At 36.6% G+C, this 26,273-nt stretch overlaps 2 protein-coding genes across 2 annotated transcripts in view; one reads left to right on the plus strand and one right to left on the minus strand.

Annotated features, from left to right (window-relative positions):
- The window catches only part of Necab1 (N-terminal EF-hand calcium binding protein 1), a 139,755-nt gene extending 135,410 nt beyond the window's left edge, over positions 1-4,345 (plus strand). Inside the window, exon 13 of the mRNA XM_090339046.1 lies at positions 593-4,345. Coding sequence (XP_090195172.1) covers positions 593-621 — 29 coding nt within the window. The 3' untranslated portion in view covers positions 622-4,345. The remainder of the gene's footprint in view (positions 1-592) is intronic.
- On the minus strand, positions 3,551-19,317 carry C9H8orf88 (chromosome 9 C8orf88 homolog). The gene is made up of 6 exons (XM_090339047.1): positions 19,212-19,317; positions 12,688-12,786; positions 10,388-10,461; positions 7,788-7,863; positions 6,379-6,485; positions 3,551-3,966 (listed from the first exon to the last, which is right to left on the minus strand). Exons 2-6 carry the CDS (start codon positions 12,764-12,766, stop codon positions 3,943-3,945), a joined length of 360 nt encoding a protein of 119 aa, XP_090195173.1. The 5' UTR covers positions 12,767-12,786; positions 19,212-19,317; the 3' UTR covers positions 3,551-3,942.
- Positions 19,318-26,273: the final 6,956 nt, after the last annotated feature.

Consider the following 26,273-nt stretch of genomic DNA (forward strand, 5'->3'; position numbering starts at 1 on the left):
AGGGAGCAAAATCCTGCAAGCTACTTCAATAGCTTTGAAAGTAAATTGTATTTCTTACTATTTATTTCTAACATCATTCCACCAGCCTCATGTACCTGCTATAGATTTGTGATTGAAATATTGTGTTTAAGAAAACCATTTTCAGTATGAAAATCTACCCATACTAAAAGTATTTAAAAATATACTCAACTTATATTCAGTCTTCCTGAAGTCTATATATCCTAGTATATCACATATTATATTTCCTGACTAATACCTGTATTGGGTAGATCAACAATGCCATCAAAACATTCCTAATCTCATTGTCAAGCTCTATTCACATATAACAAAAACTCTTTGATTACTTACTAAAAAAAAGATAACAGTTCCTCAGGAACTGACTAGAAAAATAATTATGAAGATTAAAGATACAATAATACTCTTTATACTTCAAACTTCCCTTTGCTCTGAAAGTTGTTCTTTTACTTACTGTATAATTCTAACGCCAGCTATTATGCACATGTTTTGGTGCTTGTAACAAGGTGTGTGAATGTATATGTGCATTTTCACATATGTACATATTTACTGAAAAAATATATTTTTCTCTTCTTAGCTTCATGGTGGATCCTGAACAACAATTAGATGTTCCTCGACATTTTCTTTACAGTTCCAAGTGCAAACAAGTGGTCTCATCTAAAATGTCAATTAGAAAATTTTCTGTGGTTGTTGATCCACTGTATTCTTTTGCTTGGTATACTGCAACTGTATTCTTCAAGAGTATAATCTGTAACTACCCTTCAGTGCATTTTAGCTCAATTTTCAAAGCTAACTTCCCTCAATATTTGATGCTAACTGCTTTTCTGCATTGTAATCAACCTAAAATCATCTAGTGGCAAAATTCTAAATGTTAAAAAAGTGTATATGTAACATTGCAAAACTGCGAAATTAAGAAAAAGAAAAATTATTTAAATTTAAACTTTTAGAGTATTATAGGACACATTTAGTTGATTGTTATATGTAATAAAAGGTTAACCCAGTGCTTGTGATATTAACAGATTTTTTTCTAATGTCTATTCCACTTTGGTTACATAATCTTATATCTATAGGATGTCTTGTCTTATATTATTTTAAAAATTATTACACTGTCATATAAACTAATCTTGGCTATAAGCTTTCTTTCCATTTGTTGGATAGAACTGATTTTTCCAAGTGAACAATTTTGTGATTTTAGAATACTACTTTGTAATACTACTTCTACATCATTGATTAACATCACAGTTCCATTTCTGCAAGTTCAACATTATCAAGCAAAGAAAAAAGGTTTCACTTGGCGAAATCTGAATCAGGTTTTAAGGCATGTGCTTTTGGTATATGATTAGACAGCTAACATTTCTTATAAAAAGTTATGAATTCTTAAGTAAGAATTTATAGATATATAGTACTTCAAAATTTTAACCCAAATGAATAAAGAGGTAATATAAAACAAACATAAAACGTCAAGGGAAAATACCTGTTCTCTAGTTTCTACATGAAAATGATGAGAAGGGACATAAAACTGCATACTTTACTGTTCTCTGCAAATACTTTAATAAACATTTGCTTTGGCTATAAACACTGTCAAGAAAAATACAGACAGAAATGTTACCCGTTATTTTCTAGTCCAAATTCCTTTGAAAGGATGGCCTTTGAAGGAAGAGAACTAAAAAATTTTCCTTAATGTTTCACAAATATAAAAGGAAAAAAGGAGATTGAATTAAAATTTTACTTCATAAATACAAAATTTGACCTAAAATATTTTCTAACTTTTTCAGTGTTGAAATGTTGACTTTTACTGAAGAAAGCTTTTCTATGTCTTCAGACCTCATTCAGTTGACATAAAAATTAAAGAATTTTTCCTAGCTTCTGTAGCAATACTTCACTCCACAAAAATACATACACACAGAAATATGTGTATATGTGTGCATATGTCTTTTTTCAACTCTGAAGATGACAAGAAGTATAAAACAGCACCTGGCTCAACTCTTTTAATATTTACAAAGCAAAGAACAATAATGGAGTTGTACAGTGATTATTTAAACAAGTTACACATGTGTACATAGGCAAGTAGGTAACAAAACAGTCTTTACAGTCTCAATCTGATTAAACATAGTAAGAATGGCTCAAAAGACTGAAACCTAAGTGGTTTTTTTTTACAAAGTTTTCTTGAAAATGTTGGCTATAACTTTATTTTAAAAATAAAATTATACAAGTCTTTTTTTCAAAAACATAAATTAGAACATACTAAATATTGTATTAGTTGGTCCACTTCAGTGTCCAACTCAAAAAGTATATGAAGTCTAGGTAGTTTCCAAAATCGTTTTATGGTAGAGTAACTGGAAAGAGCATCCTGTAAGTGCTAAGTGGAACAGCTCTCTAGACTGAACATTGAAATAAATTGGAATTAGACTGAATATTAGAATTATTCTACCAAAATTTTAAAACTAGAATCAAAAGGACTTGAGAATAGGCAAATATAGAAGCAAAACAATTTATTCTATGGTAATCTAATACCAGCTATTATATACCTTTGTGTATTTTTTTGTGAGTGTGTATGTGTGTGCATTTTCACATATATACATATATACTGAAACCTATGGTATACAAGGAAAATAGTAAGGACAAAACACAAATTAAAAAAACAGGATCCTAAATATCTCATTTTAAAATAAGCAATAAGTGTATGGTTAATGAAAGGATTTTCTCTCTTATTTTAAAAAATCCTTTCTTTGAAGAACAAGGTACTGAAAACCCAAGTACTAAAAGTACCAAAAGACTAAGAACGGAAATCTACCATTGACTAAAAGTGAAATCTGGAAAACTAGCTCCAAAACCAGTGAAGAAAAAGGTACTAGCTTTAGGAGTTCACATTCTGTGAAAGGTAAACTTTCTGCCTACTATGGCTTTGAATGGCTTGCCAGTAGACCCAGGAATCTGAAAGAAGTTGAGACTTATACTTACCTTTCTATCAGCAATTTTTATGTTCTTCTGGAAGTAACTTCATTTATTTTAGCTAACAGTAACATCCAGAGTGAAAAATATAGACTTGTATTAAATTCCTAGAAAATAAAAGTTTGAACCCCCAAATTTTTTATTCATATGTTTTTGTTATTAATTATAGAGCCAAAACTTAATGCACCTCAGTTATTTTCAAATGCCAACATTTTCCCTCTTTTGGAACTAAAAATATTTTTTTATTTTGCAATTGTTCAACTTCCACTATTCATATAATCTGATTAGCGATGTAAGTAGCAGTTATTTTCAACTTCAATTTCATTCACTACTCTTGTTTTCCAGTTGCCAAATTCTGCTAGTAGTTATGAACCTAAGACAATGTTATTATTTGAAACTTAGAAGCCAATCATATATTTCAAAGCAAGTTTCTTACAAATTCTTCTGATACTCATAACTATTGAACATCCTAAATGATTGTAAGCCTCCAGAGTGATCAAAATGATCTGAAGTGATGGTATGAAAACAGTGGGAAAAAGAACAAAAGCAATTTTTAAAGCAACAAGAAATTATGTACCAGATATACATCGTAGCAAATACTTTATATTTGAGAATCTTTACAGCTTACATTTCCATTCCATTATTACAAGTGATGAAAAAGAAAAACTTGCAAGTAGCATGCAAATAATAAATTCACAGTCTTCCCACTTCACTAACCAAATTCCTACTTTCCAGTGTTACTTCCCAATTTTTGCAGGAAACTGCCTGCAAAGCTGAAACTGATTAGAAAATTCTTTATAGTTTAAAATATTTTTCTCTTTTTAGGAGAAGCCAAATAGTCAACCATCAAAATTAAAAATAAATTGAATTGTCACAGTCCATTACAGTTATTGTTATTAGATCCACTTCATTTGCAGGTGTCCAAAATATAAAACGAATAATTCTTTATCTTCAAATTCATCTGTTCTTAAAATGCTACTTAAAACTTTGGTTGTTTTCCTGTAATATAGAAGAAAGTAAATTTATTGATTAGGCTAACAAATATAGTTTTTACACATTAGTTTATCAAATCAAATTCTGTGAACATATGTAGTGTTTACAGAGCTGAATGCATGTTATTATAGGAACTATTAAAATAGTTAGGATTGTCTATAAAAATTTAATGGTTCAAAATAAACCACTGTAAACCTATGTAATTCATTTTCACCACATGGTATTCTAAACTTGTTCTGTTTTTGTGATACTTAGTTTTATAAATGTTATTAATGCATAAAGCAAAAGAAGACCTAATTGTAATGTATGTTTGTGCAAAAGAAAGTGTATGTCAAACTTTTACTTCCAAAATAAAGTGTTAATTGGAAAGTGTGAAAATGAAAAAGTGATATTTTTACATTTATTCTTATAGACCATTCTCACTACAAACACTTTTTTCCTTACTAGATATTCTGAGAAATATTATGAAAATTTTATTTGCTGATTTTATTAATTTTATCAAGAACTGGATAGTGATCTCTAAGTTCTTGGGAAGTTACATTATGCAATAAATATTAATATAAAACTTAAGCAATATAAAATTTATAAAAATTATAACATGAAATAGTTGCTATGGAATTCTAAAATTTATAATTCCAAAAATGGAAATAGGAGATAGTACTCTATTCTCACTATGAGCAATTCTCAGTATATCAGTGTGTCATATGTCAATAAAATTTTAGTGGACTTTACCTAAATAGTAATTATGAAAGCTATTAAAAACTACAGCCAAATGTTAGTACAAAAAAATAAAGAATAAAAAATCATTTTCTGCCAGGTGCTGGTGGTTCATGCCTATAATCCTAGCTATCCAGGAGGCTGAGATCTGAGAATCGTAGTTCAATGCCAGCCTGGGCAGGAAACTTTTGTAAGACTCTTAACTCCAATTAACTATCAAAAACCTGAAAGTGGGGCTGTGCTCATATAACACAAGCACTAACCATGAGCAAAAAATAGTTCAGCGACAGTACCCAGGCCCTAAGTACAAGCCCTAGGATTGGCACAAACTCACAGAAAATCATTTACTGAGACCAGAAGTGTGGCTGATATGATAGAGCACCCACCTAGAAATCATGAGGCCCTGAGTTTAATCCTCAGTTCCAAAATTAAACGGCAACAAGAAAAACTCTTATTGAGTTTGTAATGATAGAATTAGGTATCCTACTAAATGATCTCATGTACTATCTCATTTAATCCTAAATTATCATAAGTTATCATCCTTATTTGCAATTGGAAAATTATGACACAAGAGGGCTAAGTGACTACAGGCACACAAAATGTAGAGACAATTTTTATGCCAAACCCAATTCCTTAATATATGGCCAGGAGTTTAACCTAGTGGTAGAGTGCATGCCTTGCATGCATGAAGACCTGGGTTCGATTCCTCGGTACCACGTACGTAGAAAAAAGACAGAAGTGGTGCTGTGGCTCAAGTGGTAGAGGTCTAGTCTTGAGAAAGCCCAAAGACAGTGCCCAGGCCCTGAGTTCAAGGCCCAGAACTGGCAACAGAACTATCCCAACAAGTGTATTTGTATGTATATTTTGATGAATTTGATGACTTGACACAGAAATATAGAAGGCAAATAGCAAAGATATATTGAAGAAATAAGTGGAATGGCTGTTTTAATGTATAAAAGGCTCAGAAACTCAGACCTGGAATCCTACCTATTCAGGAGGCAGTGATTAGGAGTTTTAGTCAAAAAGTTACAAGATCTTGTATTTCAATCAATATCTGAGTAGCATCAAGTGTACCTGTTTTCCCAGCTATGGTGGGAAGCAAACAGCAGAACCACAGTACAGGACAGCATAGGTAAAAAGTGAAAATATCTGAAGAATAACCGAGCTAAAATAGCCAGAGGCACGGCTCAACTAATAAAGTGTCTGAAAAGCAATTGAGAAGCCCGGAATCCACATCTGTACACTGCCTACGAAATGCTAACTGAATTGAATACAGTTTCAAACAGACAAATATATTGACCCAAAGGTTTCACAGACATATCCTTTCAATAAATACTGCTACAACATGGGGGGAATATCCATACAAAAACATTTTATCCTCACAGCAATCAGTAAAATAAATCTAAGGTTGATTATAAGACTTAACTGAAAAACAAATAGAACTTTTAGAATATGGAATGGCATTTTCATAACTTTTTAACAGAATAATACTTCGTAAGTAAAATATAACTATTTCATTCTATTTGTTGAGTAGTGACAACTATTTTATAAGTGGTTATGTTATATCAATAGATTTTATTTTTAGATGACTAATTTTATAAGTATAACAATATGAAAAGATCAATATCTGCATATATAATCAAATAAAATGTTAAAGACAAATATTCAAATTCAACTTTACAAACTTTTTAAACTACTTACTGGTTTTTGAAGTACAATGGGATGATCAGGCAAAAAGTCTGGTTTTTTTCTGCAGATGGAAACACTTGAGAGCTTCAACAGGAAATCTCTGCTGTATTTAATTCTCTCTGTAGGTATTAAATGTTAAATATAATGTTACAAAACATAACAATCTTCTAGATCACTTTTTGGCTAATTTCTTTCTGAATGTCCTTGAACTGTTCTTTATTTTATAAAACAATGAATAGTATCTGTGCAAAATAGAGAAAAGACAAATTGAAAAACATCTGCCACTTATAATTTTCCTTTACCATGGAAAGGACACTAAGAAAAAGAAAGTTGTTTGAGGAAACAAGTAATTCAGGTCTATAAAATGACCTGTTATTATAAATTATAACAGCGGCAGTATCAACTGTCCAGTCAGTTACCACCAAATAGGCCCTAACATGAGACTAATCTCAATCAATACAAAATTTTAATCCAATAAAAATTAATTCAACTCAAGAAATATTTATTATACTTTTACTGTGTATAAGGGACTATGCTAAGTAGTAATAGAGAGACACAATATTGAGCCCATATCTTCAGGGAAAGCAATGATTCAAACATTTCTTAATTTCTTATCAGAAAGATTCATCAGAAACTATCAACATAATAAACTATATGTTTGCTGAACGCCAGTGGATCACACCTGTAATCATAGTTACTCAGGAGGCTGAGATCTGAGGATCACAGTTCAAAGCCTGCCCAGGCACCAAAGTCCATAAGACTCTGAATCTTCAATTAGCCACCACTGTGGCTCAAGTGGTAGAGGGGTAGTGTTGAGCTGAAGAGCTCAGGGACAGTGCTCAGGCCCAGGGTTCCAGCCCCATGATTGTAAAAAAAAAAAAAAAAAAAAGACCATATGCTGGGCAAGAAGATAGGAGGCACAACATTATTGAAATAATGAAGGAAAAGAATTCGCAGCTCCAAACTCAGTATTTAACTAGGATTGTAACTTCTACGACTTCCTTTCTCTTCTTCCTTCCTGAAAGCTAAAAGACATCAGGTCAGGTATAGAGAGGTAGGTACCTTGGACCACAATATGGAAATTACATGTTTTCAATGGCATAACAATGAGACAGAGAACACTGAAGCATCAGTACATCACAGAGCAGAGCTACTCCACATACAGGCTTAGAATTTCATATGGTATGTTAAACACAGATGTTAACACAAGATGTTAAAACATCTTGTTTTAAACCATGGTTAATCTTGTACCATATCCTTTTGAGTAGTTAAACAATAGTGTTCAACAGAGACCAAAATCAGCATAAAAGATTATAGTAACATTTTTTATGAATATGTGTTTAGCTAAGCAAGAAAGTAATGCTAACTTTATATGAAGCACTAATACACTCTGAAAATCTGAGAAATCATTCATATTTTACCTTTTTTAACTGGAGACTGATGTTGCTGTTGTTCATTAAGACCTTGAGAAAAGGCTTGCATTCCATTCGACTTACACTGTTCAAAAAGAAGCAGTATTTAGCACCGACTAATTTGGACATGAAACACCTCTCAGAGATAATTTTCCTACATTAACCAAGGAATATTTGGAGCCAACGTTATTAAGCAACCACTAAATGATATGCTTATTAAAAATGGATACATTAGGTTAATTTTATGTTATTTTTTGAGATAGGATCTTATTATTTAGCCCAGACTGGCCTCAAATTTAAGTCCTCATAGCCTTCTTAAGTACTGAAATTACAGTCATGGATCACAGATTATGACTATTTTTGAAAGGAAACATGAGACCAAAAATGAATTATATTGTCCTGAAACATGGCGAATCCCAAAGTCATTGATTAACCACCATTGCACACACAAATACTACAATATTTGCTCTTAGAATCACATATGAAGAAGCCCATGATGTTAATTTATATGTGGAATGACTGTTAAGTAAAAAGTAGAAAAAAATTAATCCAATGAGACAAAGAAAAACCAAACCATATATGCACTGAATGTACTGATAAGATTCTTCTGTTCAGCTTTCCCAGTCCTATCTGAAGGAATGTATTTTAAGACTGGCTAAAATATTCTAATGACATTCTTCTTTGGTGGTTCTAGGTCAGCCCTCACACTCAGTCAGCTGGCTTGATAGTCTGGTCCTAAACCACTTGAGTCATGCCTCCAGTCCTGTTTTTGCTTGTTAATTTTGAGATGGGGAAAGGAATTTCATGGACATTTCTGCCTGGGCTAGTTCAAAAAACCTTGATCCTCCAAGCATCAGCTGCCTGAAGAGCTAGGATTTCATGGGTGAATCAACATTTCCTGGCGGATCTGCTACTTTTAAAATTCATTTTTCTCTCCTTTTCTTCTGATTCCGTGATCATCAAGATCTACTCTGATTACAGGTGAGCTCCCCATCCATCTTTCTACAAGCAGAAAATAACCAGGTATGCCACACTAGAGAACACCAGAGGACAAACAGCAAGACTTCTCATTGCAAAATAAATGGTTTTCAGATTATATGCTCAGTTCTATAAACTTCGTCAATACAATCCACTTCTAAAAGGTTACTACCTCCTCTAGTACTGACCCAAGCCAGTTTGCAAACAGTCCACATCATGAGTAATTAAGGTACATTTCTTTGGAAACATCTGTCTTCAAAATGAACATTTCTGTTGGCAAGTTTAAGCCCTAAATTTCTACAATCGCTACCAAGGTAAGCTGTCCAAAGGAGAACTTGTTAACGGACCCTACAACTGTCAACTACTGAGACATCAAGATAATTGATGAGAAACAAGAATCAGAAGAGATGCCACTAAACAAAAGAGAAATGTACACATTACCTAAACTGTAAAATGGTAACCCCTCTGTATAACCGGCCTTAATAATTTTTAAAACTATATTTTAAATAGAAACAAAAACTCAATTATTAGAAGTTGATTTTTGAGTACACAGAAAAAATAGGAAATGGTTTGGTTTTTCATGGTTATTAGAAACTACTAAGATTAAATTAACTGAAATAAGTCATTCTGAGAATGAAAATTTTAGATGAGCATTTGTTAACTAGGTAACAACATTTAAATGCTACACAAACTCCAAAGTAAGATTATACTATCATATCTGTACATATTAAAAACAAAGTACATGGCAAGGAACTAGTGGCTTATGCCCGTGGTCCTACTTACTCAGGAGACTGAGATCTGAGAATAGAAGTTTGAAACCAGCTTGGACAGAAAACCATTAGACTCTTATCTTCAATTAACCACCCAAAAGCAAGAATTGAAGTTGTGACACAAATAGTAGAGTGCTAGTCTTGAACAAAAATTCTCAGGACAGTTCTGAGTTCAAGCCCCAGAACTAGCATCAAAAAAGAAAAAGGAAACTTGAAAATATTTATTAAGACTTTTCATAGCATGTAAAGAGTATATTATTAGAGTATCTTTCCAAAGTGACTATCTGTGTGTTATCTTATTGAATTAACATCACAATATAAGGATAAGTCAAATACAGCCACCAAATTATGGTCGAGAAGAGTACAGCTGGGTGCTAGTGGTTCATGTCTGTAATCCTAGCTACTCAGGAGGCTGAGGTCTGAGGATCCCAGTCGAAAGCTAGCTCAGGCAGGAAAGTACCTGAGATTCTTATCTTCAATAAACCACCAGAAAAACCAGAAGTAACACTGAAGCTCAAAGTGGTAGAGCACTAGGCCTTTAGTTCAAGCTCCATGACCAACCAAAAGAAAACAAAGTATAAATCTGAAAATGCTAGCAATTTATTGTCTTTAACATAACTTTAAAAGGTATCATAACTTCATGAGCAATTTATAAAGCATTTATCTAGCATAAAAAAGCAATCCAAAAAATGTTACTTTTCAGTCAGTATAAGATTTCCAGTCTATTAAACATTTCATTTTATTTTCCATGTGCACATGCACACAAGCACATGCTGGGATTTGAACTCTTCATAGAGTAAGCCTGAATTTTACTACAAAGTATACTTCTTGGATCATTTTATTACAATTTCTAAGACTTACTCTGCTAACTCCACTTTGTAAGCACTGAGTGTTGCATGGATATTCATTTTGAAAGTTGAAAGGGAACACTGGTCCTGTGAGAAAAGAACAAAAAGCTAGTTTCAATATCCATGAGTTAGATAAATGCTATATCATCACTTTAAAATTTTTGTGATATCCTTGAAACTGCTCTTAAATGTTTTCTGATAGTTCTTTTATTCCATGTATGTTTATTTAAGCCTCTGAAATGTTAACCTCTATGTTGTGGGATAGGTACACAAGCATAAGAGTTCACAACCTAAAAGGTAAGCTTATAAGTAATGGCAGTAAGTTGCATGAGATTTAGAAGTTACTAGGGGAGTTTGAGATGTCAGGAAGCCTTCACAGAGAGATGTAATACAATCCACATTGTATACCCCTGGGGCTTGAGTTTTCCAGGAAGTTCTGGAAGTATACTGACAGGGTTTTACCCTGTCAGGGTTTTTACCTTTTCTACCTGGTAAACTCCTGACACTCTCTCAATCTTAAAAGGATTATAAAAATAAATCTGTCCTCCCTCTGGCCACTGTACTCACCCAATTAATAGGTTTCTTTAAGAAATGAAGGAAAGGGGGTACTAACAAACAGCTGGTCACAGATAGAAGTTACTTCAAATGTTTATCTCCCCCTTTATGGTTGAAGCTGAGCTTTGATCCTATACAACTTTTTCCAGTACTTCCACAGGACATGGGATTCAGCATGACTAAGTTATCATCCAGGAAAGAGTCATTAATTTCATCATCTGTCCCAAGACATAATTATCTTAAAAGAGCAAACATGATCAAAGTGGAGACAATCTTCCTTGGAGGAACCAGGGTGGAAGAAAGAATAGGGAACAGAACCTAGTACCATTTCTACCTTTTCTGTTTCACTTCTGTGCAAATAAAAACACTTGGTAAGTCAAATGCCCATGACTTATGCCTGTTAATTCTAGCTACTCAGGAGACAAATCTGAGGATCATAGTTGAAAGTCAGCCCAGGAAGGAAAGTCTGTGTGACTCTTATCTCCAATTAACGTGGCAGAGTATTAGATTGAGCAAAAGCTTGGGGACAGTTCTGAGTGCTGGCACACACACACACACACACACACACACACACTCACACAAAATGGGATTGGAGGTGTAGATCCAGTCACAGAGCATCAGCCAAGGAGCTAAAGCAAGTCTCAGAGACTGAGTTCAGTCCCAGGACTTGAACAAAATTTTAAAAAGATTACATGTTTCCTTTCTTAAGTACGCAATACAGATGAACAAACAAAAACTGAAATATGTAAGCTGAGCACCAGTGGCTCATACTTTTGTAATTCTAGCTACTCAGAAGGCTGAGATCTGACCATCACAATTCCTGCCCAAGCAGGAAGGTATGCGAGACACTCATCTTCAATCAACTACTCAGAAAAAGCTAGAAATGGGATTGTTGCTCAAGGGATAGAGTGCTAGCCTTGAGTACAGAAGGCTAAGAGATGGAGCCCAAGCCGTGACTTTAAGTCCCAGGACTGGCAAAAAAATTGAAAAATTATTTAAAAATTGAAAAAAGTGATCTTGTACACCATCTAAATTAAACAGAAGCTATGATGGCAACAAATAATGACCAATTTAAAATTAATTTAAAAAGTTCATATTTTAATTAAGAAAATAAATATCAAGAGTTTGTCCAAAATAGACTTGTAGGCAAAAAGAAAAACTTGAGTTTTTATTTTTCTTTAGATTTTCTGAAATCAGATATGCTTCTGCTCAAGTACAACTCTAACCTTTATCAGAATGCAAGTACAACATCACTTGTGAGGAATCTGAACCTGCTGTTGTATGGGAAGATGGTTGGTCTGGGGTTGAGTTTGTATGTAGGTGAGAATTTTAAATGTTAATTTATCATGACTATGAAGTGATCATAGCAATCTCTATTTGGAGCCCAAGACTCAGTAGAAGCCAGATAACTACCCAAATAAGATATGAAAAAAAATTCACATAATTCTTCTTAACCATTGTTGGTCTGGTACACTTTAGACTAATAATCTTCATTTCTATTACTACTATTATGATCTTTAAGTAGTTGTCAAAAGTTTTAACTCAACTTGTTTATGAGTACAAACTATCTTGATCAGTATCACCCCTTCTAAGACTGATAATCTTAAAACATTAACTTAAAAACTTCAAGCATGTAAGATCATTACTGTACTTATTTCTTTTAAAATATACCTTAGCTACTTTATATGTCATCTGGCCTTCAAATACTAATTAATCATTAATAAATGAATATTCAAGTACTGTACATTGTACACTCACCAGGGGGAGAAGTCAGATGACGAACAGGTCTTGCTGGTTGAAGCGGTTTACCAATCAATTTTTTGGTTTCCATTGTCATAAAGACCTTGAGGTTCCATACTTTAATAAGGAAGAACATATGTTTATTACTTGGACAAAATAATAAAGATTTTTTTTACCTTTATACAAATGACTGATCCATAAAGAGGATTTGTAAGTAATATGCAATAACCTCAGAGCTCTTCCTACCATTTGCCTTATGTTTTAGAACTTTTTCCTCCTTTGAGCTGGATGTAGTAGACTATAACTATAATCTCACTGCTTGAGAGGTTGATGAAGGAAGATCATGAATTTGAGGCCAGTGGGACTAGTGAATTTCAGACCAGCTTTAGCTATGCAGACTGTCCTCAAATAAACATACACACATATATGTATATATTATATTTAATTGTGTCTATATTTTCTTCCATTTACTTTTGTTATTTTATGTCTTGATTTAGCTCCTATTTCTTTGATTGCCATTTCTAACTTCCACAACTGACTCTTCTTCTGCCTTCCAACTCAATGTAGAAATACCACTAAATGTATCTGCAGTCTTAGCGTGTAGCACTTGAGTTGTTAGCTTTAGCTAATCTCCTCTACTCTCATGGTTGCAACTACCTAGTTAACATGATAAATAGAACCAAATGTATACTTTTTGCATCGCATTTTGAATTTCAGTTTATATTATCACAGGCACTTCAAATAAACATATGCAAAATCAAATTAATTGCTTTGATGCCAAAACTGTCCCTCCTCCTGGATTCCTTAACATCATCACCTAACTGCCTGAGACCACCTTTTAACGCACCTGCAATTTGATTTACAGTACCCATCCCATAATTAGTCCCTAATTGTTGCCCATTCTCAAAGATATTGCACATATATTTTCCATATTCCCATCACTGCTCTCCTAATTCCATAGATCTTCACATATTTGATTACCTTTGAAATAGTTACAGGTGCTCCAGAATCTTGGGACACCAAAAACATGTCCCTATCATGATGTAAAAAACATTAAACCATATTGTAATTGTTTTGTTCTCCAGGCTTAACAAAAATGAGGAACAGACTCTACTGAAAGTGAGGAATAGTATTTACCCAGTGCCACCTGCAATTAACACAGTATCTGAATTGAATCCAAAATAGGAATTAAATAGCATTCCCTGAAAAAAATGAATATATTTTTAAACTCTACTATTCAACACCCTTTTTTTTCTAAGGAACTGGGACTTTGAGTAAGAGCCCACTTTGATAGGCAAGTGATCTCCCACTTGAGCTTTACTCTAATCCTTCTTGTTTATATTTTGTTTTCAAGATAGGGCCTTGTTAACTTTGCCAGGGTTAGCCTTGAACTCACTCTCCCTGCTACCTCCTGAGTAGCTGGAATTATAGGTTCATACCATCTTGTCTGCTCCTTTACATGTAATTTTTCTTAAAAAAACACTTCAGTTACCTGACATCTATTACTAATAATAGAAGCAGAAGATAATATCCATGGCATAAATAGTAAAGCACCTACATATATGGCCATTTAACACAACTCGATAAATAAGGCATGGTTAATAGTTACAGGTCATGTTTCATGTCAGTAAGCAAGGAGTGGCAGTTTATGGCTGTTATCTCAATACTTGGGAAGCTGAGGCAGGAAGATTTCAACTTTGAGGACATTCAGGACTATATAAGTGAGAGACTGCCTCAAAAACCAAGCTACATGTCAGCCTACCTGGATTTACATCATGGCTCCAGCACCTAGCTATATAGCAACAGTACTAGTCTCTACTGTCTGGGCCTGAGGTAAAGACTAATTGTATAACATATATACATACATATATATATATACACAGACATATATATATATAATACTTACCAAAATCACTGGTGCATAATAAGAGTTCAGAACTTGTCGGCTATTAGTATTATTCTCATTTTAGAGATAGTGCTTAAAGAAATTAAGTAACCCAAAGACAAGAGAGCAGGAAGTGACAGGTATTATAACCAGGCTAGTGGACAATGTTCTATGATATAGCTGGTCCCAACTTGTCTTTCCAATACATTCAGGCCAAAATGTGATAACGTACCCTTTTCATAGGCTCACAGAACCCTGTATTCTCTTCCAAACTGTACAAGTTACAATAAGCCATTAACTGACAAATTATAGTTACATATCATCCAAGTATGTCTCTGGTATGTACTAGTGTTTAGTATACAGTGAATATCACTAATTTGTTGCATTAATGTTGTTTCACCACAAATTTGGATATTCAGGCACCATGTCTACAGCTTCCTTGACCTCCCAGCTCTCTTACAAGTATTTTTTTCCTATTTACACTGGTAACATCAAACAAAAATATTTATATAAAATTCTCCAGTAACTGCTCAATAATATAATAATTCCTCTTTCCTTATTTTCCTCCTCCAATGGCCTCTACTGTACTTTATCACTTTATTATTTTATTGCTGTACTTTATTATTTTTCCTAAAATACATCATAGTAAGTATAAGCTTATTTAAGTAGAGTATGAATTAGCTGAGGTCTCCAAAACTAAACCTTATTTATCTTTGCATCCTAGTACCTGTAACCATTGTTTTCCTAAATAACATCTATAAATTTGAGAATCTGCTCATTACAACTAAAAATTTCCAGCAGCAGCATGGTATATAAACTTTCTAAATTTAATATACATCAAGTAAGTCAAAACTAAAAAATCCCACCTGAAATTAAATGTGTTCATCCAAAAAATAATTGTTAGCATGTTAATCTTCAGCAAATCCTAAATCCAAGTTACTATTTCCTTGATTAATGACATTTGCATCGGAAAAGGTATGTATTGTACAATATATGTGTAATGTATATATATGTATATTTTTCAAATGTTCAAAAATCTAAGCATGTTAAAAAATTAAATGTTAAAAATCCTAATCAGTATCAACCTACTTTGTAATATATCTATTAATGAGGAACATTACAAAATAGTTATTAAAAACCTTCTACAAGCCAGGCAAGGTGGCTCATGCCTGTAATCCTAGTTACTCAGGGGGCTGAGATCTGAGGATCAAGATTCAAAGCCAGCCCAGACACAAAAGGACCTGAGACTCTTATCTCCAATTAACCTCTAGAAAATTGGAAGTGGGGCTGTGGCTCAAGGGGTAGGGCTGTATCCTTGAGCTGAAGGGTTCAGGAACAGCTCCCAGGCCAAGTTCAAGCCCCATGACCCACAATAAAACAAAACCTTCTATAAATATACCAGTGCTATCAATTAGTACTTGTTGGCAATAAAATTTTGATGTAACAGAAAGTAAATGAAAATAAAGAGTTATGAGCCTAAAACCTCAAATACTGGGTATTTCCTATATAGAAAACAGATCTTATAAAACAGATCCATATAAAACACAGATTTTAAAGCACTAATATCAATACATATCCATTCTGTTGTTTTATGTCTATTATAACCACTGTAATGAAGACCAAAATACCAACATGCAGTAACTTTCCATCCTGTTTCCCATATGAAACTGGACAATCAAAATAGAAAAGATGACCTTGGCGGCCACTCTCTATTTTTCATTGCTCAGCTGAAATTGAGTTGTAGGTTGTAAAGTCTTTTCCAGTTGCTGAGCAAGACAAATCCAGAGTATTCAAACAAGGGATTTTCAAGAGCTGGGTGGTTACAGAACTCTATTACATGAATTTGCAGAACAAGTAAACAAAATTTTAAAGCTCTTTCAGTGTCACCTACCTTTGAGGTGGTGGCAGCAGGACAGAAAACAGCCAGGACTCCACTCATATAAATACACATCAATCAAGAAAAATTAGAAAAATAATAGCACAGAATACTTTTTTAAAGTAAACTATGCCTGCATAGAAACACTGACATTATAGGGAATAAGAGTTTGAGATTGCAATGCATATTACATAAAATGCATATTACATAAACACTACCATCTATTTATTAATGGAAGAGGTTAAGTATTTACAAGATGCAATTATTTTTAAAACTGATCTATGGAATTAAAATCAATACAAAACTACACAAGCCACCACTTGAGCTTAGTTATCTGAACTACAAAGGTAGTATATAAAATAACTTCAATCTTTGATGCCTACTTGATGCAGAATCCTAAACAGAGCCCTGTGATGCAGCTGAGCAAATCTTAGAAAAAAAATAACACTCAGAAAAGAAGCAGAATCTCACCTGTTATACCAGCAAGTGAAGAGCCTGTGTTTTAAAATTAAAACATCTAGTTTTGTGATACTGATGGTTTTAAAGGACACTTTGATCTGATGCCTTAAAAACATACATTTTGAGATACAGAGTGAGTGTTTTTCCTTCAAGATCACATGTAAATAACAAACCATTTTAAAAGGTCAAGCTATTTATGAACAGAATATTGCTCAGGTATATTAGTAAAGAACCATGTTCACAGTTGCTGCTGGACATATGTCAATACTATCTTTTGGGTTCATGTCTGTTTTAAAAATTCATCTCATCAGTTCTCAAACTGCAAATTAAGCTAGAACTTTCTAAAAATACAGTATATGAGGATAATTAACACATTCTAACCAATTTAGACAACCTTTCTACAGGGCATATATTTTTAATGAAAACACCATTTCTAGTTCTTAATGTATGTTAAATACCATCCTACTGACTATTAATCTCATTTAATTTTGATAAACCATTTGAAAAATTATTACTAAATTATTTTATAGATGACAGACAAAAATACACACTGCAATCCACACAGTTAATAAGTGTCTAGTAAGGATTTGACTACCAAGTTTCTTCGCTGTGTCTAAAACTGCCTGGTAAGGTATCTATTGACCACAAGAAGGCACATGTATGTATAAATTTTAACACAAATTAGTGTGTGTGTGTGCGGGAGAGAGAGAGAGAGAGAGAGAGGGCGGGAGGGAGAGAGAGAGAGAGGGGAAGGGGGAGAGAGAGAGAGAGAGAGAGAGAGAGAGAGAGAGAGAGAGAGAGAGAGAGAGAGAGAGAGGGAGAAGTGGGACTTGATCTTAGGACATCACACTGATGGCTTATTTTGCTCAAGGTTGGAACTCTTACCATTTGAACCATACCTTCACTTCCAGCTTTTTGCAAATTAACTGATGATAAAAGATTCTCAAGGAGTGAGCCTGGGCTGGCTCAGATCTCATCTTCCTGAGTAGCTACGATTACAGGCATAAACCACCAGAACCCCACAGGATAAAATTTTACATGGAAAAATTTCCCATTCCTCAAATTTATTTTTCTTAGATTATTAAATAGAGTATTATATTTTCTTTATCCTACAAGGCTAGTACCACAGTAACCACAAGTCATAGCACAAATTTTATGTACCATTTTGGGAAGCTATATCTTACACTTAAAATCTCCCATTTAAATTCTAGATTTCTTATGGTTAGGTTTGTTAGCTCCACGGAAGAGCACTTAATACACAGCAATTCCTCTGATCCCCCAAAACAAATTCTAAACTGCTTTGCACAAAGCTGCTGGCTTTAACGCAATTAACAAATTGTGTACATTTCCCATATGATAACTAGATGACACCCACTCTCAATTTCCAACTTCAAAACATGACTTTTACAACATGAATATGACTTAACACCAAATGAGAGCAAGGATAAAACGATGGAAGACCAAGAGATAAACCAACTATGCCTAGGTTGGTGAAAAGTCGTTTCATTAACATTCCACAAATCTAGTGGCACTCTCTAAGGGTGGTGGAGAAACATTCAAACCCTCCCGCCCCCCCCAAAAAAACCCGACGAATTCCATCACACTGTATTTTTACACCTTCTCTAGGCTATCTTTGTGTGCTTGAACCATCTTTCAGTGGAAATGCAACTGAACGTTTGGTTGGGAGAGATCTATTCAGACAACAGGTGTCTGTGACCACCCTCATATGGTTCTGGCCTTAGCTTATGGCCACAGAGGACAAAAACCCTGGAAGGAGCCCAATGCCTACAGGGCACAGATGGATGGATGGATGGATGGATGGATGGTAGGTACAGACAGACTGACTTCCATTAACATCAGTTAGCTGTGCACCCCTCCCAGCCTCCTCTCCCTCCTCGCCCCCGTCCCCCCAGTCTTCATTTTTTTTGAGGGGTGGGGGTTCCCATTTTCTCCTCCTGTCTCCGGTATTTCGTCCACGTCTGTCTCTGTCCTCTGTTCCCCTCTGGCTCGCCCGGCAGGTCAGGTTTCACACTGGATTTGGGGTCTTTTTTTGGGGGCGGGGGTTCTGTTACTCCGTCCCGCTGGGGACTGGGGTCGGTGGGCCGCCCTCGCTGTCCCGGCGTGCCGCTCCCACCCCGCTCGGCATCCTCCCCCCACCCCACCCCCGACCACCGGTGGGAGGGCCCCTCAGGGGAGGCCCGTCGGGGAAGGCTCGCCGCCCTCCCCTCAGCACCTTCCTCCCTCACCGGCCTCGACGTCCCCACCTCGGGGACCACGGCGCCCCTCTCCCCGGCCTCCCCACCCGGGTCCCCGGACACCTACCGCCTCAAGATCCTGGAGGGCTTCGGGCGGCAGCGTCGCGGCGCTCAGCCCAGACGCGGCGGCCGAGCGCCCCGCTGCCCGTCGGGGGAACGGCTTCGGCGGGCGGCGCGTCGGCTCGCGGGCCGGGGAAGGGCAGGAAGGCGGGGACCGGGGAGGCGGAGGAGGCTGCGAGGGGCGCGGGGCGGGGGTCCCCCGGAGGACAGGCGCGCCCCCGTGGGGGCCACAACCGTTAAACCGGCGGCGCGCGCCGGCGCGGGGCGTGCGGGCGGCGTGTGAGGCGGGTGCCGCGCGTCGTCGAGCGCCGGAGACGGCGAGCGGCCTCTCCGAGGTGCTGACAGGACCGCCCTGGACGGGTCGCGCCCGCATGCACGGCCTGTGGGACCCCTGTGGGAGGCGGGACTTGTGCGAGGGGCGAGAGGGGCGGAGCAGGACTGCCTACGCGGGGCGGGGCCTCCTTGACGGGGCGGGGCCTGAGGGGCGGGGTCTCCTCGGAGGGGCGGGGCCCCCAGCGCGGCGAGCCCCGGCCGGGCTGTGAGCCCAGCCGCGGGCTCCAGGCAGCCTCTGTGAGCGAGGCCGGCCGCCTCTGTGAGGAAGGCGGGCCGCCTGTGTGAGGGAGGCCGGCCGGCCGTGTGAGGGGGGGCGGCGCCCGGCGCTGACGAGGAAACCATCCCGCCCCGTCGGAGCGGCTAGTGGAGCTCAATGAGCCCTCCAGGGAGTCTGGCGAGGACGGCCTTCAACCCGGTCAGAAGTAGCTCTCGGCGCCCGCCAGGACCGTGGAGGCAACTCCGCCGGGTTCTGCTGCCTTTGTCTTTGTTTTCTTTGATTCTTTATGCTCACTGGGGGTCCCCTCTGAGGAAGGGAGGTCCTTCCGGGGACAGGGGCCCAGCCGAGGTGGGGTAAACGGGACTGGATGAGCGGTAGGGAGGCGGACGGGAATCCCACTCCGGGCCCTACCCGCGGGGACACTGTCGAAGAACTGTATTAGGTAATGGTAAAAAATATCATAATCAAACTTAAATACTGGTGGGAGCATTCTGACAGCTCTGGGGACAGCAGGTGGTTCCCGGGCGGGGACTGGAAGGGTAGCAAAAGCCAAGAGGACGCCCTAGCCCCTGGGGAAGGAGGAGTGAGGGACGGTGGATCTGGGAGAACTTCGATGGCAGATGAGATAGGAGAGGCAAAGTGAGCATATAAGGCGACTCGAATCTCCAACTTAGAGAAAATGAGTCCGTGAGAACAGTGGGGACATATGACAAGGGGGACATAAGACAGGGAATACAAGTGGCACAACATGTTTGGGGAAGGAATTGACGAGTTATGAGTGGGCCTTGCATATATGAGATTTTATAATGAAGATGTTTACATTGAGACAGCCAAAGAGCCATATAGTATACGCACACACACACACACACACACACATACAAAACAGACCACATGTGTACCTCAGACGTACTGTATATACCTGGGGATATTATAGACAAATTGGAACACTAGCCGGAATACAAATGTAGAATAACTGTTAGGTAGAGAGAATGGTAGCCTGGATGGGGAAAAGTATTCTAGATTGTAGAAATTGATGACAGGCCAGTATGGCTAGACTTTTAAAATGAAAAGAAGATTTGGAAGATGACTTTGGAGAAGTCAGAGAAGCAGAATGTCTTGTAAATTCAAGATGTGAATTTTACTTGTCAGAGGGTTGAGAAGCATCGAAAGAGGGCAATGATATGGTAGAATTTACCAATTTTTACTTTAATTCAGTTTGCTGGATCTGAGGCTAGGAACTCAGGATTCTGTTGTAATCAATCGCTTGGCTGGCGTTCTACCATGTGAGCAATGCCTCCAGTCCAGCATTTTGTTTAATTGGAGGTAGAGTCTTTCAGACTGCCCAGACTGTCTTTGAATTAAGATTCTCCAGGTCTCAGCCTCCTCAGTCGAGTTGCTAGGAGTAACAGGCATAAGCAACTGACACATAACTGGATTTACCATCTTCAAAAGTGTGAGGTTTCACAAGTACTTCTGTGTAGAATCAAGTTCTTGATAACTATCTTGATATAGATATGGCATCCACAAACACCACTACCAGCTACTGAGATGACTCACTTATCATCAAAGATGAAAGTGCAGGGTCAAAAAGATGTGTCATAATAAGAATGTGTCATGTGATATAAGACTCCACAAGTCCATGGGCAGTGTAGTCTACATGTCCTTTCAACTCTCAGATGTGGAAAACTGTAGGTATACTATAAAATTCTCATCAATCTAATCCCAATAGATGCTTTCTTCAAAAATATATTTAATATGCCTCATATAATTTTATATGCATATTATTTTGTAATTGCTCTAGTAAATCAAGATTGTAACAAAAATCTTACTTATAAAGCTTTCAGGGAGGGATGGAATGTTGTAAGGGGTGACACTGATCAAAATGCATTGTATTCATAAACTGCTGAATGTTAACGCCTTTGTACAATTAGTTAAAGATAATAAAAACTAGTCAAGTTTTCAGGCAAAACTAGTCAAGTTTTCAGGCAGAACTAGAATCAACAACTTGAGGGAAGTGACTATTTTCATAGAGAAATACTCCTGAAGGCCCTGGCCACTGATGAAGATAAATCTCAGAAGAGTTAAAACGTAATAATCTACAATTTGTAATGACATCTTATAGGAACTTTGACAACCAACTAATGATTTTCAACAATTAAAAGAGGACTTGAGGTTACTGTCTAGGAAATCTTAACGTGCCCTGAAATAAGAAACCCATAATAGATTTGCTCCAATTACTAAACATTGATATATTAGTACTATATGTACTGAACCATAAAATGGTAATTAATTTTCTAAACTTTTATTATTTTATTATTACTTGTTAGCACTGTTAAGTGTGCCTAATTTATAAGTTAAGCTTTATCATAGGAGAATATATAGCAATTTTGGAAATGCATTTGGGAGTCTTAGAACATATCCTCTTGGAACATATAGATAAGGAGATGCAACTGTAGAGCAATGTGTTAAAGCTGTGGTAAGCTGGGCACAGCAGGTGTTATCAGAGCTCCTTTAGAAACTGATGCTGAGAATTGCAGCTCAAGGCCAGCTTGTATTAAAAAGTTCAAGGCTCTATCTCAACTAACAAAAAATTAGGGTCCACAGCTATCTTGGGAAACATAGCTGTTCAGACTGGCCCAGGCAAAAAGCGAGACCCAGAACTGGAGATGTGTCTCAAAGGAAATGAAAAGTCCCGGAGTTCAAGCCTCAGTTTCAACAAACAGGACTGTTGGTGTAGCCTTTGTAGTAGATCACCTGCCTACAAGTGGTAGACAAGTGAGTTAAAAACCTGAGAAGAAAAAAAATGAATAAATGAACAAATCAATTAACATGATGGAAAGAAACTAATGAATATTTGGCTTAACTCAGATAAGCAAGAGTTGAAAAGGTTTATGCTTCTTATATGCTAGGAATTCAAACTAAAACATATTTTGACCAACGCTCAATTAACAAGAGAACAAAAATAAGCCTATGAATGACTGAAACAGTGCAGTAGATGTATGGAAATGTTTGCCCAGAGTCAGAGTATTTTAACAATTCTGTTCATGGGTCGGAGGAAAAGAGAAATCACAGAGGGTTCAGACCTCAGCAGAATTTTCAAGCATGAAAAACTCAGAAAGTATTTTTTTCCATATAGGACCAGTCCAGAGACATGAATAGAACAGTTATGAGCCAAGTGGCTAGTGGTTCACTCCTGCAATCCTAGCTAATCAGGAGACTGAAATCTAAGGATCACACGAAGCCAGGCTGGACAGCTAAATAAAGACAAAGGGTCTTTTATCTCCTTTATAAGGATTTGAGGATTGGGTATGATAATAAACAGCCATCTGGAAAAGAATTAAAGAATAATGTGGAAAACAGATTGGGAAAGGGTATGAAACAGGCAAGGGTAAGGCAGAGGTTTTTACAGAAGCATATCCTCATAGATATGGAGATGCTATTGTACAGCAGTAGGTTAAAAGCTATGGCAATGAATATGAGAGCCATAAGTAAGGAAGTGTCTACATACAGAAAGAACGACCATAACTGACAGTAAGAATTAAGAGTATATAGAATGTGAGGATGAGAAGGTAAACATGATAATGCCAGTTACTGACTTGGGCTATCAGATAAATACAGAAATCAAAAGATACTGTGATTTCTCTGATGAGGCAAAAAGGAATGGGTGTAGCAGAAACAGGTCTACTCTAAAAGGCTGTGTGGTGTGTGTGTGTCTGTGTCATGCTGGTATGAACCCAGGGTCTCACCCTTGCTAGTCAGTTCCAAAGTGCCTTCTCTACCACTACCATTTGAGGTAGACACCCAAGCCTAGGACTTGCAACAGATGCGAAGAATGGTGAGCCTAGACAATAATATTAGACTATTCAGACTGATAATTTTAAGTCAGTAATACATGATAAGAATGAAAACCAGATAGTGAAGTCTGTTGATTTATGAGGGTATAGTGGTAGGTTTGTAAAGAGGTTAACTATCAGGAAGGTATACAGCAGGTATGAAGGAAGAAACCAGGGAAAACAACATTCTAAAAGCTGAGGAATTCATCACATGTCCTAAAGTTTTTCTAAAACTTAATAATTTTAAAAAATATTTCTTCATAAGATGACATAAATATGAACATTTATGTTAAAGAAATTCCTAATGTGAAAATAGCAGACATGGTGAAGTTTTTTTTTTTTCAGGAAATTATACTGTAATACTAGGATGGTTTCATAGTTCTGCATCCAACCATTAATGTTTACAATTTGTTCAAGGCTATGTATGTCACTGTTTTCTAGTCCTAAGTTACCTTAAATGACTCTGCTACAAAACTGAAAGACTAACTTGATGACAAGTTACATCCCTTTTCCGGACTTTCAGTCATCTCTAATGTATTTAATCCCAAAAAAGTATGAGCTCTTTTTCATTTTGGGGGTGGGGATCATGTGGTTTGCACTCAGGGCCTGGGTGCTGCCCTTGAACTCTTTTGCAAAAGGCTAGTGTTCTACCATTTGAGCCATAGCTACACTTAACAATTTTCTGGTGGTTAATTGGAGATAAGAATCTCAAGTGCTTTCCTGCCTGGGCTAGCTTTGAGCCAAGATCCTAAGGTTTCAGCCTCCTGAGTAGCTGAAATTAGAGGTAAGAGCCCCCCAAGCGCTGCCTATTTTTCTTTTTTTTAACATAGCATTCCCCACCCCCTCAAGTGAAAATCAGTGAAGGAACATAATATTTACTTAAATTTGCAAGTGACCCTGTACATAAATTAAAAATTAAAACCTTTTACAAAGCATTTTATTGGCATTCTGTGCTATTTTACAATAATTTGAATTTGATCACAAGAAAACCAAAGCTACCTTATTTTAAACTCAGTGTGTGTTGATTTCCTCATGTTTACATAATAATTCTCATGAGCAGGTAATACTCCTGGCTCATTCTTTCTAGATTTTGTTCCCTAAAATTTTTTTACATGCTCTAAAATCGATGCAAATTCTTAAAATATTTTGAGCAAAAATATTCTGTTATTTTGAAATTAATACTTGGTAAACATTTCTATTTTCATGATGAACAGCAGGGGGTACAAAAACCAAAAATTACTCACTGGTACAATTAAGGATCATATACTAGAAGTTGATGTGTGTGTGTGTACACATGTGCTCGCACAGAGGTGCAAACATACATGTGTTTGCATTAGTACTGAGGCTTAAAACTAGAGTCTGGACTCTGTCTCTTAGCTTTTTTTCCAAAGGCTGGTGTTTTACCAAGTTAGCTACAGTTCCCTCCTGGCTTTTTTGGAGATTAATTGAAGGTTAAGTCCAACATATTTTTCTGCCTGGACTGGCTTTGAACCAGGACTGCCAAGGTGTTATATTCCAGAACTAATAGGACCACATAGCATGTAACAATGTAAAAATTCAATTCAAAAAGGAAAAATATGAACTGATAAATTCGATATACATTTTTTACAAGTAGTAAGTCATTAAATACATTTGATCATTTTATATTGGGCATTAAGTGTTACAAATGGATTTAACCTGAACAACGACAGAAAAAGTAGAAAAAGCTGTCAGAATGACATCACCCTATTTGTAAGGAAATGGAAAGACTTAGGAAAAAATCATATTAAGCCAGACTCAAAAGAACATAGGCTCAATGGTCTCCCTCATTTGTCATAATCAGTAGAAACCTTGGGCTCTCCTAGCAGAGATTTACAATAGAGCAAAACCTAGATACATAAGGACATATAGGATGACACTAAATGTAAGGACCTCCAGGATAAAAAAAAAACAAAAGCCATATAATGAGTGATTGTTGTCCTTAATGTATAGGTTATCTCTCATCTCTTTTGCTGTCCCTTGGTTATCTCATATTGTTACAGTATTTTACCTTGTTATCTGATATATTGTATATATGTTTATTTGGTTATTTGAAATAGGATAGGGAAGGGGGGAAAACAAGATGAGGGGTGGGGGTTGGGGGGAATGGGGACCAAGACATGAGAAAGGGTGTATCAATGTATGTGAAATAATGCACCTTCTATCTGGTGAATATAATATAACCCTTCTATTACAATAAAATATATGAAAAGATGTTATATAAAAAAGAAAAAGCAGAAAAATTAAATGAATATTATAGAAAAATGTGTTTTTAAGAATTTTTTTTTGTCAGTTGTAGGGCTTAAACTCAGGGCCTGGGCTTTGTCCTCGAGCTCTTTTGCTGAAGGCTAGCACTCTACCACTTGAGCTACAACACTACTTCTGGCTTTTTCTGAGTAGTTTGTTGGAGATAAGAGTTTCATGGACTTTTCTGCCAGGACTAACTTTGAACCATGATCCTCAGATCTCTGTTTCCTGATAAGCTAGGATTACAAACATGAGCCAACAATGTACTTTTTTAAACATGAAAACTATAGCAATATCCCAAGACAATTTTGGAAATGACACCTATTTTCTTTTTAATAGACTAAGACAAAGTAACTTTTGGACAATAATCTTTATTAGTATATTTTCTAATTACATATAATCCTGAGCTAGTTTTACATTT

Source organism: Megascapheus bottae, chromosome 9, assembly GCF_031878675.1.
Source record: "Megascapheus bottae isolate mThoBot1 chromosome 9, mThoBot2.hap1, whole genome shotgun sequence".
Classification (NCBI taxonomy): Eukaryota; Metazoa; Chordata; class Mammalia; order Rodentia; family Geomyidae; genus Megascapheus; species Megascapheus bottae.